This window comes from Necator americanus, chromosome IV (genome assembly GCF_031761385.1).
Source record: "Necator americanus strain Aroian chromosome IV, whole genome shotgun sequence".
In the NCBI taxonomy this organism is placed as follows: domain Eukaryota; kingdom Metazoa; phylum Nematoda; class Chromadorea; order Rhabditida; family Ancylostomatidae; genus Necator; species Necator americanus.
The window spans coordinates 3795154-3808891 of NC_087374.1; the positions used below are offsets into that span (position 1 = coordinate 3795154).

The 13738-nt window shown below is 40.0% G+C and overlaps 1 protein-coding gene across 3 annotated transcripts; it reads left to right on the forward strand.

The window, feature by feature from the left end:
• Positions 1-126: 126 nt before the first annotated feature.
• RB195_000323 (uncharacterized protein) lies at positions 127-13435 on the forward strand (the record flags this gene model as incomplete). Of its 3 annotated transcripts, XM_064196588.1 has the most annotated exons (18): positions 127-191; positions 5464-5596; positions 6985-7121; positions 7275-7364; positions 8930-9023; positions 9079-9171; positions 9228-9357; positions 10320-10464; positions 10522-10592; positions 10653-10839; positions 10929-11039; positions 11105-11201; positions 12086-12246; positions 12306-12414; positions 12479-12568; positions 12651-12769; positions 12850-12925; positions 13295-13435. In XM_064196588.1, the coding sequence occupies 18 exons, from the start codon at positions 127-129 to the stop codon at positions 13433-13435; spliced, it is 2049 nt and encodes a 682-aa protein (XP_064052469.1). The 3 variants fall into 3 exon arrangements, with proteins under 3 accessions (XP_064052469.1, XP_064052470.1, XP_064052471.1); XM_064196590.1 differs by lacking the exons at positions 127-191; positions 5464-5596 and having other exon boundaries at positions 6991-7121; XM_064196589.1 differs by lacking the exons at positions 6985-7121; positions 7275-7364; positions 8930-9023; ... (11 more) ...; positions 12850-12925; positions 13295-13435 and adding exons at positions 5930-6032; positions 6431-6591.
• Between the last annotated feature and the right edge of the window lie 303 nt (positions 13436-13738).

Here is a 13738-nt window from a genome sequence, read left to right on the forward strand (position 1 = left end):
CATAAAGTTTGAAGTCGTACTGGGCTAGATTTGTGAGTTCGTGTGATAGTTATCTCGTGTCGATATTTGTCAAGGTTTTCATCGTTCGGTTGGATGCAATAGCACGAATTTTCCTTCAGAACATAAATGTTAGCCGACTACCTACGTCCTGTTACTTATCGGTTAGCAATTGGAAGAGCACAGCAGTTCAGGTGATTACACAGCATTCAGATTTTAAATTTAATAACTCAAACCCCGAGAACGATCACTTATTGATTTTTCTTATTGTTTATGACAAGTGCACAGATTTGTTGTGTGACATTATTGGACGATAGCTGTCAAATGATGCCATTTACGAAGCTCATGTAGTCGGGTCGAAACGACCTGCGAGGTTAAAAAGAGGAGCTAGCGGTTGTGATAGAAATGGGACTGATAGTCGCCTCTACAGTACGATTACTGCAAAAGAGGGTCCCGCCTAGCTTGCAACCGTTGACTACACAGCACCGCTTCGAGCGCAACCACCTACAAAATTGCACAATGGTTCAGGTCGTTTTAACTTGACTATACTGCGGTACCAACGGATTCGAAAATTGCAGTTGTTACAAGTGAAGAGCATGCGGATAGGATTGTCCACGATGACTGGGTGAAGTCAGATTATATTAGCTGAATAATAAGACGAGTATGACAAAACAAGTGATAACATCTAATTTATTGTAACGCTATTTACTGTGGAGTAGTCGATAGTTCTCCTTTTCCTTATCACTTAGCGAAAGACGTAAACGGAATGACTGAAGAGAGTGAAGAGTAGCGATTTGTTGAATGTTGGAGACACTGAGCACTTTACGTACAAATACGTCATTACTCAACAGAATTTTCAAGGAAATTGATTTCATGTAATGACTGGTTGTACTGACGTATAGATAATAAGTTCTTAATATTCGAATACGATAAGTCGATAGTCGATAGACAGATAACAACGGTATGACCTATAGCCGTTGCTGCGAGCTTATTTTCCTACTGATTTCTAGGAAGTCAATTTTCGTGGGGGCTGGTGTAGCGCTGTGGGTAAGAGGTTCACTGTGACTTCGCGATCTTACGAAGGTTCGAAACCGCACCGGTGCCATCCGAGCATTTCATCCTTCCAGGATCTGTAAGTTGGAACCACACTCATCTGGGAGGATAAAAAAAAAAAACTCTGATTTGTTACATCGGCTTTACACCACACTACATATAGACTTTCTTAGCTTTACAGTATGTAACGTCCTGTTCTAATCTGTCCCGAAGTCAAAATGATTGTCGCAGTCGTATCTCAAGTATCACAGTGTTCCTGAGAAATTGTGTAGTGGATTGCAGCACTATTTACTGATAAAAAAGTTTAGACAATAGTTTGCTCTTTTCTCATCACTCAGCAAAAGTTTCAAGGAGAAAATCGTGTAATTATTGATTAAAGACTAATTTGCATAACTTTTTGGTTAGACGAACAACCTTCAGCAGCATAGTAGTAGTATTCCTCATAGGTTCCGTCATCCGGCTCAAATTGAGTTCTGCATGTTTGAAAGAAAAACTTGTTAAGATTCATTGTAAACACAAAAATTGTTCGGACTGTGTGCACATTAGGTGGGATTGTCGACAGAAAAAAATCACAAAATGAAACAGCTGTAAAAAAGCGAATAACAAATTTGGACAGATAGATTTGGCTACGACAAAAAGAAAAAAAACGAGAGGGGATGGACTGAAGTAAATGGACAAATCCGAGGTAGTATTGGCAGTATTGAATCTCAATTATGCGGAAAGTCACCGGGATTTCTGAGGGAAGGATCCGAGAGCGCCAAATGAATCGTGGACGACGTTTGTCAATTACCCTGCTCCAGATCAAATGGTGGTGTTTGCCCTTTAAAGTAATGTCGCGAATTTGTAATCAAGCAAATAAATAGGACATTACCTTCAATTAATTAGATGGTCCCGTTCTTTTGGCGTACAACTATAGATTTGGATTTCTATTTCTATTTCGATGTTATGAAGTTTAAGGACGTATCTCACATTTCTAAACGACAGCATCTAATCAATATCGACCCGACCCAAATAGTAATTAACACCACCCTCAATAAGAGTACTCAAGACATCCTCAAGTACAATGAACTCAAAACGACGTGATTTATTACCCAATTTGCATTGGTGGTAATTGCTTAATTGCGTTAATTTTAATTGGCATCGTTTGTCGTCACAGCCAGCCAGCGAAGGTTCCAACTAGAGCGAGCGAAACCAACACGCAAATGCACCGTGGGTCGGGTCGTCTTTGACCCAAGTTCAGGGAATGAACCCGTGTTGCATAGCTTCGAAGTTAGTGACCTGCAAATCTAGATAGGACCAACATTTCATGCCACTTGACTATAGTCGGGTCACAGCGATATGAATGACGGGTAGTTCCGGTCCGGCCTTTGCGTATGCGCTCGAAATGGCGTAATGGAGGCAGCAGTTGGAACCGAGGTGGGACCGTTGCAAACTGCAGCGATGGGCGATGCCAGCAAAAGTTCCACTACAGTCCTAACCGTAACGCTTTATCGCACCGCTTCGAGAGATGCCGCGTACGCAATTGCGTACGTGCTTCATGTCGTTTTAACCCTACTATACCTAGGTACGCTTTTAAATACATCGCTGTGATATAGCAGTGATTTTGTACTTAATTTTAAATCATTTGCTAGCGCTAAGGATGCAAAATCCATCCATTTCCTAGTGGAGACGTTAACAATTTGCGGCGTTTGGTTGTTGGTCACTCGGACTTTACCTGGATCGTTCTCAGTATCTTATTTTATTCCCTCGCATTTTTGGACCAATTCGGAGCGCATCCATACAGAAATACTGGCTTTGAGACGACCTCCTCTTCCCCACTGCATCTTAACAAAATATGATAGATTTAGTCCATACTATTTACACAGTAACTTCAGTCATAATAGAATTGCACATCATAAAGTGTTCAATCACTGATGATCCTAAGACTTTCAGAAATTAAGTAAAGCGATACAAACTCTAACGAATCAATCATTCATTACTTACCAGCAGGTGCGCAGTTCTCAACTGCCTCCAATTGACCCCCAGCGTTCTAATGCAAGGCAGCCAGTGGCCAGCATGAAGTTCAGTGCAGTTGCGTAAGCAGCTGCGCTCGAAGCGGCGCGGTGAAACTAGAGGTTGGAATCGAGGTAGAACCATCGCGAACTGCAGCGACGGATGCTCGCGAACTACAGCGATGGCTGGTCCCAGCAAAGGCTCCAGAGCGTTCCTAACTGCTACGCTCAACCGCGCCGCTTTGAGTGCAGTCGCTTACGCAACTGCACCGGTCTTCATGTCGTTTTGACCCTACCATACGTCAATTTCCTACTTCGATAGAGATCTCGCTGCACTTTTTTTTGGATTTCTTTGAGTGGATTTTTGATCTTTTTGTACATCGTCTTCTACCAATAAACTTATCACACAAAACAGGCGAACAAACTATTATTGTTTCTGCCGAAGCCTAAATAGAAAATAAAATCAATTAATCAGTGATCAATTAAGCAAAGTAATTCGGCTCAAAGCTTAGAATTCTTGGGATTTGCATTATTCCCAACAGTGTCCTTATCCTCCTCATACAACGGGGTTTGCTAAAATAAATGTTAAAAAAAAACTTTACAAGGGGTATTGACGATTTTTTTAGTTTCTTTATATTAACGTTGCGAACATTATATTACGTATCTTCAGAAACAGTCATCAATCATGAACTTTACAACTCCACAAATCCTTATCTATTCTTATTGTCCACTTCATTACAATAAGTTTTTTTTTTTTGAGAATATCAAATGAAGTGTAGATATAGTGAGCTTGGAAGAGTATCTGCGAAGAATTCCATGTTCAGCGCATCCATTTCAATCATGGATACTTGTGCTCATTTTCTCCGCAATCTATTTTTTGTTTGAAACTCTGACTAAAACATTTGTTCCATAACTTACCGTTTTTGTGAAGGGAATTAGATGAATTCACGTACTACAATATCTTTTTAGTTCTGGGTGCGATTATGATGGCACATGCAAAAAATTGTCAAATTGTGAAGAAAAAGGTCCACCAACTGCATCAACGTATTCTCGAAAGTTTTTTTTGACACTTTTTATGCCCATACCATCATTATCGCTGCTAGAACTAAGAAGATATTGTAGTACGTGAGTACGAAAAAGTGACTGTTAAGTGAAAAAGAGTGGAAAAAAAAGTGAAGAAGTGATAGTGACCCCACACTTTTTCCCTACTTTATCGACAGGGTGGGGCATAATGATTTCCCACAGTTCAAAGCACTTTAAAAGGTGAAAAGAATCTAGATAGAAAAAAAGAACTATATCTGAAAAGTATATGAAATGTCATTTCGTTTATTGAGTGTCAAAAATTATAGCTGACAGATGGCGGCCGCAGTTGTCAATACATTGCTGAACACATTCCCGGAAGGTCTTCATCACTTCTCGTTACAGCTCAGGCGGAATGGCGTTGATTTTTTGCCGGAGCCTGTCCTTTAAAGTCCAAATTCAAAGGGGTTAAGGACAATGTTTGAAACATTTTTCCGTAGGTGTTTCTAAGGGAAAAAGTCACATGGGCTTGGATCTGGTGACGGTGCTGCCCAATCTTCCTTTGGAGAGATTTAACGTCCCCCTTAGAGGAATCAAGCGCCCGGGAAATATTTAGCTTAACATTCTTAGCGAACGTTGGCACCGTCTTGTTGAAACCAGACATGTTCGGAATCCAAATCGGCTGGATTGGAGCGCAGAAAGTTCTCCGACATTTCAGCGCAACGGTCACCAGCTAGTTACCGTTTCACCAAGAAACCTTCCTTGAAAAAGTACGGACCGATCACACCAAACTTTCTGAAACTCAATAAGTAAAATGGTATTTCATGTACTTTTCAGTGATTTATTCAGTTTTTTTTTTCTTGTTTGAGTTCTATTCATTTTCTTAAAAGTGCTTTTTAATGTATCAAATCATCATGTGCCCTGTACTGTCTATATGTTTGTCGTGCTGGAATTTCTAAAGAAAGAAAAAGATCTTTTGCCTGCACCACCGAGGTCGATGGGTCGGGTGTAGCGGAGTCGGTAGGAAATTCTGCTGTCCGCACGATCGATCGGTGGTTCGAATCCGCCCTAGTGCTCACCAAGCCTTTCATTCTTGCGGAAAGTCGGTACCAGTCTTGCCTGGGAGGATGAAAACACACGTGACACATTGCCTAGCCCCCGCTATTCATTGTACAGGCCGATCACACGTTTCGTAAACCTGAAGCGATCCTGAATTGAAGTAAATGCGTTGCTGCAACCTTAGTAGATTGATTAACTCCATACAGCTTATCCTTCATCTTTTATGGAGGTCGGTATTCCTTTGTATACATACTGTACCTGGTAGACAAGCGTTACAGCTCCATCTTTGGATTGCGGGAATAAATGAGGAAAATTTTGCGTGCAAACGCAGTTGACATTATAGATCACGATCATGGTGGATCGTCTACCTTGTGGACATCATTGCCGGCTTAGCTCTCTTCTTATATGTTGATTGTGATAAAGCTTATGACGACTTTTGGCGACATGCAGACGAACTTGTCGCCGGACTCGATAGGGTTTGTACTTCGCTTTCGTTTTTATTTATTAATGCGGATTTATTAACCTTTATTATTAAAGTGTGGTTGAAAAGAGGGGAAGGGGGGGGGGGGGGGGGGCACTCAACACTGTTCTTATTTCTCTATCTTCCTTTTTTTTCTTACGTGCTACATGTGGCACATCCTCTAAGACTAATACTTAAGTTCTAGTGCCTCGACTGACTTAGTTATTCACTTCCAGAAATAAGAGCTCTGTTGAATGCCCCTTCCCAACTACATTTTACCTGATTTATTCTTGGATATGGGAGATTTTGAGCCGCTATAGTTTTTTTCTTCTATTTTCTTCAATTACAGCTTATAACATGGCTTACAAATAATCCAGCTGGTCTGAAATTAAATGAACCTGTCAATACAGCACTTGCGAGTTTTTTCCAGTATCACGTACATCTATGGAAAAGTGAGTGATATAGTAATTTTCACAATGGCTACGAATTTTTCTTTCTTTGTTTAAATCTATGCACTATAAGTGGAAACAAAGGGTTGAGCTGGCGAAAACATCTGTCAGGACTTTGTGCGTCGTTCATTTCCGATCTACTTTTACTGTATGCAGTATATTTTTACTGTATATTCTTCATATATGTCGTGACAACATTGTTCTCAAGCTGAACTATAGGTTTTGTATAAAATTCTTCTGTCCTATTGAATACTCTTTTGAAAAATTAGATAGGGGAAACCTTTACGCGAATAAGTGAGAAGAATCCGCTTCGAATTTTTCCATTTATACGGAGCAATCTTGCCGAGTAGTTAGCGATTTATCTAAGGTTCTGCGTACGTGACTACTTTTTGTATTTTCAGCATTTATGCTCTTTTCACGTTACCGTATCATATGGGAAGTGTTTTATGCCTCTTCCTGTATCGGTTTATCAGTTTGCTGTGCGTTGTTCGTGGATTTCATCACGCTCCTGACGATTCATATCGTCTGCTTCGATGTCTATGCTTCACGGTGGGTTGTTTAAGTTTAAATTTTCGATTTCCATTGTGCTATGCTACCTTACTACTCAATCCTCATGCTTTGTTCGCTTATGTACTCTTTTTTTTCTCCTGGTCCCTTGATGATTGTTTCTTTTAACTTCCACATGTGAACCTGTGGATTTTTCTCATTGCAATGTAGTATCACTAGTATGTGTATGTTTACATAACGATGTTGAATGATCGATAAGATTAGATAGTGAGTGTAAGACGTGATGGGATTCTGTCTACTGTGTAGTTCGCGGTCATTCCTATCAATTTTTGAACCTCTGCGGTTGTGTGTTCCTGGCACGAAGTTGCTGTCCACATATTTTCACTTTTACTGTTGTATTTACCCTACTGTCCCAAACTACCTGCACCCGGTCGATTGTTTCTCGTAGCTTCTTATGGACGAGAAAGATGAAACTACGAGTTTACTCTCAGCAACTCAGTCTACTGTTTACGGTACCGCTGCAGCAGCAGCGGATACTGTTCTAGATCCTGTGGAACCAGTAACACTCTCATGGAAAAGTATACGGTGGGTATCTCCAACTTTATTTCATTAAATTTCGTTTGTTTAAAATTAAATAGTTGATCAGGAAAAAATCTATTGTAGATGAGGGTGACGTTCCCTATTTACGTAAATAAACCAGTGGCACCTTGTTTATGTTAAAAAAAAAGTTATTTTCAGCGTTTCTGTTACGAAAGGAGGCAGACAGTTATTACATGGTGTCACCGGATTAGCTCGACCTGGCGAGTTGTTGGCGCTTATGGGAGCGAGGTGAACTCTTGTTTGACCTTTCTTTGATAATCACAGCACACTTTCTGCTCCATTTTCACCTACGGTACTGACATAACTTTTCCCGGATTGTAGTTCATATGACTTTTTGCCAGAACCTTTGTTTTGTCCAGAATAGTCATTACATGCAAAAATTCGCGCTTTCTTTTGTTTTCAATCAAATTCGCTTGCAGAAGTCCCGTTAGTGAAGATGCTAAGTGGGAAGAAAACGTATTTTTATTATTGTTATTATTACCGGTACTATTATTAGCATTTTATTATGCCCATGTTCGTTTTTCCCTTAAAAAAAAAACTAACAAAATGAGTAATCACAAGAAGCACAACTGGAGGTAATTTTGAATTGCAAGTGGAAAAAGGTAGCAAATCGATTTACTCCGGTTTCTGGAATTCACTTAGATGGATATCAAGCAAACAAACGGGTTGTTATTGCATTCATGACTCACCCCAGTAGGCTTTTTCCGGTTACAAAGAATTTCCATATTATGCGCACTTAGTACTATACAGAAATGAAAAGTAGTTTATTGTCTGCATTTGTCTAAAATGTATGTGTGGGTGAAGTTTGGTCCAAAGTGGTTCGATGGGTTCGATTGAAAGAGGATCGAGATATGTGTGATGCTCTCGAGCGTTGACGTACGTAACGTAACGTATCGTAACCTAACGCACATACCGACAATAGCCTTTGTTATATGATATAAGATTGTGCAGCCTGAGGACATATGATATTAGCACCCTGCTCATTAACTAACCTTTGACAGTTAGCGACAGCGTGCAGTTGAGGTTAAAGGCAGTGTATCACGAAAAAGTTGGGGTCTCTTTAGGCAAATATAAAGTTTGGAGTGTAGATTACGAGTACGAGCGTGTCCTCATTCAATTCCCCTCAATCGTCATTAAAAACTGCGTGGGAAACGGCGTTTGTTACTGCGAGGTACGTTAGAACGCGCCTAATTTAACAAGTGCGTGCCCTCAGCGGCTTATTCATTAGTTTTACTTGAATAGGGTACCTGAGGAGGCCTCATTGATTTGATTCACTGATCGCTCGCTCGTGACTGCACCACGTTCACAAGGATGAAGCGTTTTCACGTATTTCGTAGGAATAAACGCTGCTTAGCACGCCGCTTTTCAGGGCGATTAAGGAAAATTGGGAGAGAGGGAAATTCGGTGCTTGTAATCTACAACCTGAGCTCTATATCTGCCCACAGAGACTTCAATATCGTCAGTTTTGTGATGCGCTGCCGTTAAGTCCATCATTCGAAGCCATTTATCTCCGGTAGCAATCCATCTACGTCTACCGCAAGAGCCCAGATGTACTATGAGGACCCCGCGTTAACTCCGCCAGTGATTTTCCCTCAAATTTCCATTTCGAAGCCATTTCGCACATCTTCTTGTTCAAACTCTATGTAACACATTACAAGCATTGTTTAGCTATCTGTTTGAGCAATTCTTACAAATCTCGAACGCAATACCATTGATTTGTGCGGTGGCCAGAGTTTAGAAGGACCTCATTTTTTAATTGTAAAGGTACTGTAGCTAATAGTTTTATACTTTAGTGGAGCTGGCAAAACAACATTGCTTAACACTCTTCTATCACGGAATCTCAGAGGACTAACAATCGATGGTACTGTAGCAGTGAACGGAAATGTGGTAAGTGAAAAATCAGGTTTGGAGCGCTCTTTTCCAAGCAATTTTCCGGATCCAGATTGGACGTGAAATAACAGCGATCTCTGGCTACGCTCAACAGGAGGAGATGTTTGTGGGCACATTAACCGTTCGCGAATACTTGATGATCCAGGTGATGCGCTACACCTCTGTTTCAGATGCTCCACCGCGCTGATCGACTATTTTTAGGCTCGTCTGAGAACGAATCTGGTTGCTGAAAAACGAGAAAAACGTGTGAATGTTGTGCTTTCACAGCTTGGTCTCACAAAATGTCAGAATACCAGAATTGGAGTAGCCGGTGTCCTGAAGGGAATTTCTGGTATCGTGCTCAATGCTCGCATTTGTTTATTATTTCATGACTTATATTATTATTATTATTATTATTATTATTATTTTACTTGCTATTATCACGTCTATTATATTACAAACATTATATTACATTAATTTAATTGTTTATACTGTATTTATTATTTTATTATTATTTATTACAAGTCGAAATCATGCTGAACATCTTTAAAAAAGTTGGTAGTTCCTCAATGTGGTAGTATTACTTCATTTGACATTTGTCGATGACACCTCCCAAAATCTTTCTGCGTATAATACTGCCACTACGCTGCGTCTTGAACATGTTCACAAGAAGATGAACAACATGAAAGTCGAATTTCTAACAATATAGTTGCATATATTAAATGTATTATTTGGAGGGGCAATCAGGTCTAAAAGTGTAGCGAAATTTTGTGAAAATTTTATTATTGTAGCGTTACTCTCACTAAGATTGTTCTCCAGAAATTCTCCGGAATCGTGAAAACGATCATAGTATTGTGAATTAAATGACCTGTAGTGGAATCGCTATGACAGTGTTTGTGTTGCAAAAGTTTTACGATCACGTGATCGTTGTACTTCCAAGCGCAGACGTTCGACGTGACGTGCAGACTTTAATGGATGAAAAGTTGCATTTGTGTAGTTTACTTTACATTTTTTAAAATTATTTTTCTATTCTTATTTTTAGGATTTTCAATGGATTGCAGCAAATGTCGGTAAATTAATGGGTAGATCTTAATTGAAAAAAAAAAGAATTTAAATTAAATTTATGGCTCCCTAGTTCATATACTTACATATTTTGGTGCTCATCACATTTTTTTTTACGTGAAACTTCAGCAGACAGCCGTCGATCACTCTTCCTTAAAATCTCTTTTTTCCTTATTACTCTTTTTATAACTAGAAGAATGGATATGTAGAGTTTTGTAAAAAAATTCTCCCAACTGAATTTTCTTCTTTAAGGAGGAGAGGCACGACGGCTTACCTTTGCATGCGAAATCTTGTCGAATCCAGCATTGTTGTTCTGTGATGAGCCAACTACCGGACTCGATTCGTTTATGGCCGAGAATGTGGTACAAGTGCTCTCAAAATTGGCGAAAAACGGGAGGTTAGTTACGAGTTAAGACTTAAAAGTTAGATTCCAACTGTATTTGATTCGCTGTAGGACGGTTGTCTGTACTATCCATCAACCAGCTTCGCAACTCTATCTAATGTTTGACAAAGTCATGTTTCTTGGTAAGAGCTCCCACTTCTTGTACATCGTTTCGAGAACATCTCAGCGTCGGTTCTGTTCAGCCGGCGGTCGAACCGCATTTCTCGGCACACCGCGAGACTGTATTAAATTCTTCGAAGAATGTGATGCACCATGTCCGCATAACTACAACCCGGCTGATCTAATCATCCATACTCTAGCCGTAGTGCCTCATGAGGAGGAGATTTCCCGACAGCGTATCGCTGAAATTTGTGATACGTATGAAAACGGGTAAGGTTACAATAAGATCTTTATTTTATTTTTGTTTTTTTTTTTGCTTTTTTCTTCAAAAAAAATTCTTTATGGTTACTGCATTTAAGGGAACATGGGTTTGCTGTACGCGAGGCTGTGCTTAGACTGCCCGTTACCGAGGTCCCACATGGTCGTCGTAGGCTCGATTTTTTCACGCAGGTTGCAGCACTTCTTCATAGGTGCGTCCACTCGACCTCTATCAGTGTATTCTTTTACGCAAGAATTCTAATGATGATCTGTTCAGATACTCCCTGGATAATATGAGAAATCCGTCGTTGGCTAGGGCAAAACTGCTACAGAAGTTCGTCATGGGTCTTTTCATAGGATTGCTTTATCTCAGGGTTAGTCATGCTTAGCACATCAATGAAAATATCGATTGATTCTACCCATTTCGAGTGAACAGTAAACAACAGAGTAACTCTATTCGAAATTTTATGGACAAATTTTATGGATATTAGCTCGTCATTTATCGCGGGCCGATGCGGTTCCACTATGTACGCATGAAACCTCAAAACAACCACGTAGGGGTCCAGATTTCACCAATAAAAAAATTCGAACACGTATTTCTCCTGTTAGGACCAGGTGTAGCGCAGTCGGTAGGAGGGCCTGTTGTGATTGCACGATAGATTGATGGTTCGATACCGCCCCGGTGCCAACTAAGTCTTTCATCGCTCCGAGGTCGATAAAATGGTACCAAATGTGACTGCGGGGAGGAAAACACTGATTTGATAAATCGTTTGGTCCCACTCATCCTAAATCATTTTATAGGTCAACATGTATTTATCCTTACAACCTCAACGACACCTAACTGCAGTCAAACGCGTTGGCGCACCCCGAGCGTCTGAGACTTTATCTTTTTATTTTCGCTGTTACTGAAGGATTCACGGGCCTCGTTTCTTCCTAGGCTCCTATCACATTTTTGATAAACAAGAAAAATGTTATTGATACGCTTTAAAAATACGTAGATACTAATAATTACTGTACCCATGACAGGGTACAAGCATGTTTTGAATGAAAAGCAACCCTAGATCCGTCACTTGTTAAAAAACACTAAAATAGGCCGGAATAATCCTTCAATATTTTGCTTTGATGGATTTTTTCTTTGTTTACACTTCTTTGTTTCGATATCGTTTATGTAGAAATGATTGTTATGTTCTTGTTTGTCTTTTTAAATATTGAATTCAAATTTTTAAAGTATATTTTTTAAAAATATTTTCTTTTATAGACCCCTCTAACGTTTGTTGGAATTGGGAACATCAACGGTGCACTTTTCTACATTGTCGCTGAACTAACATACTCGACATTGTTTGGAATCCTTACTTGTTTACCAGGCGATTATCCGCTTGTCGTAAGAGAATACCATGATGGAATTTACTATATATTTAGGTTAACGGTTTCTTTTTTTACGTATGGTTCTAAGATCCCGAAAACTGTGGTAATTTCAGCTACTATTTGGCTAGAATCCTCTCTTACGTACCGCTATTCAGTCTTGACGGATTGTTAATGTTGTACGTTTGCTACTGGATGGTTGGATTCTCCAGTTCGGTCATTCAGGTATAGGATTTAAGTATGTTTTTTAATAGAAGACGTGAAAGTGTTGAAAAATGTCCTTTCGCAGGTGGTTTTCGCCACGGTCATCGCATTCCTCATCGAACAATCTTCATCTGCTTTTGGTGTGATGCTGTCATGCATCTCTCCATCCTATCCAGTATATTATCGTTTTCTTTTCTTCTTTTTCTTTCTTGGACTCCAGATCTACGCTGCTCCGATACTGTCTGCTGGGCTTTCAGGTGGCAGTCTCTCTGGCAGGTCCCCTCCTTACTCTGTTGTCTCTTACTGGTGGTTTCTATGCAAACGTTGGCTCCCTACCTCCATATGTCGCATGGATTCAGTACTTGAGTTGGTTCAGGTATAACTGATGAATTTTGAACCTCTCTACTCCCTAATACCGGTTTCTGTTTTCTGTTCACACTGTTTACAATCTTTCAGATATGGCTTTGAGGCACTCGCAATTAATCAGTGGAACAACGTAAACAATGCGAATTCTACTTTTTGGAACGATCAGGTGTAGTATTTAAGATTTCTACCCATGTAATTATATTAGGACATCGCAGCGAAGTTTTCCTACAAGGTTCAAACTACAAAGAGTTGCGTACACGGCTGCGCTTGAAACTGTGCGGTTAGAAGCGGTTGGAATCGAGACGGGACTCATGCTAGCACTAGCCATCGCTGAAGTTCGCGATGGTCCCACTCTACTCCATCCGCTGTCCCATTCGCACCGTTTTGAGCGCAGCCGCTTACGCAAGTGCGCCGAACTTCATGTTGTTTTGACCCGACTATAGTTTAGTCACTGAGATTGACATTCTTCTAAATCCATTCTGTGGTTGGTTTTGACTAAAGTTTTCCCGAAAACTAAGGTTAAGTTTTTTTTCAGATACGAGACGACGTGCTGTCGAGGTTTTCGTTCAAGGCGGATCGTTTTGCGCTCGATCAGTTGCTTATGGTTGCATTCATCCTCGCATTCTACGCTATCGGTTACTTCGGACTTTGGATTCGCGTCTACCTGTCGCGATAAACCTCAAACCCCCCACAAACCCCTTTTTACATCGAAACATAGTCTCTACTTAGGACATTCTTACAATATATCATCGTTTATTAAATTAGAAAATAATCCAAGAAAGTTTTCTAAAGATCTCGCTCAGATTTTTGCCTACATGTGCTCAAATGAATAAAAATTTTCTCTTCTTACTGTGTATGTGTGTATATGTGTTAAAATATGTTCTTCCTTTCTGCTCCACTCATCTCTCGGCGAGTTAATTAACGAAGCAAGTTGTTTATTCAAGGGAAAACACCAAATGGAAACTGTTTTTTTTTAGCG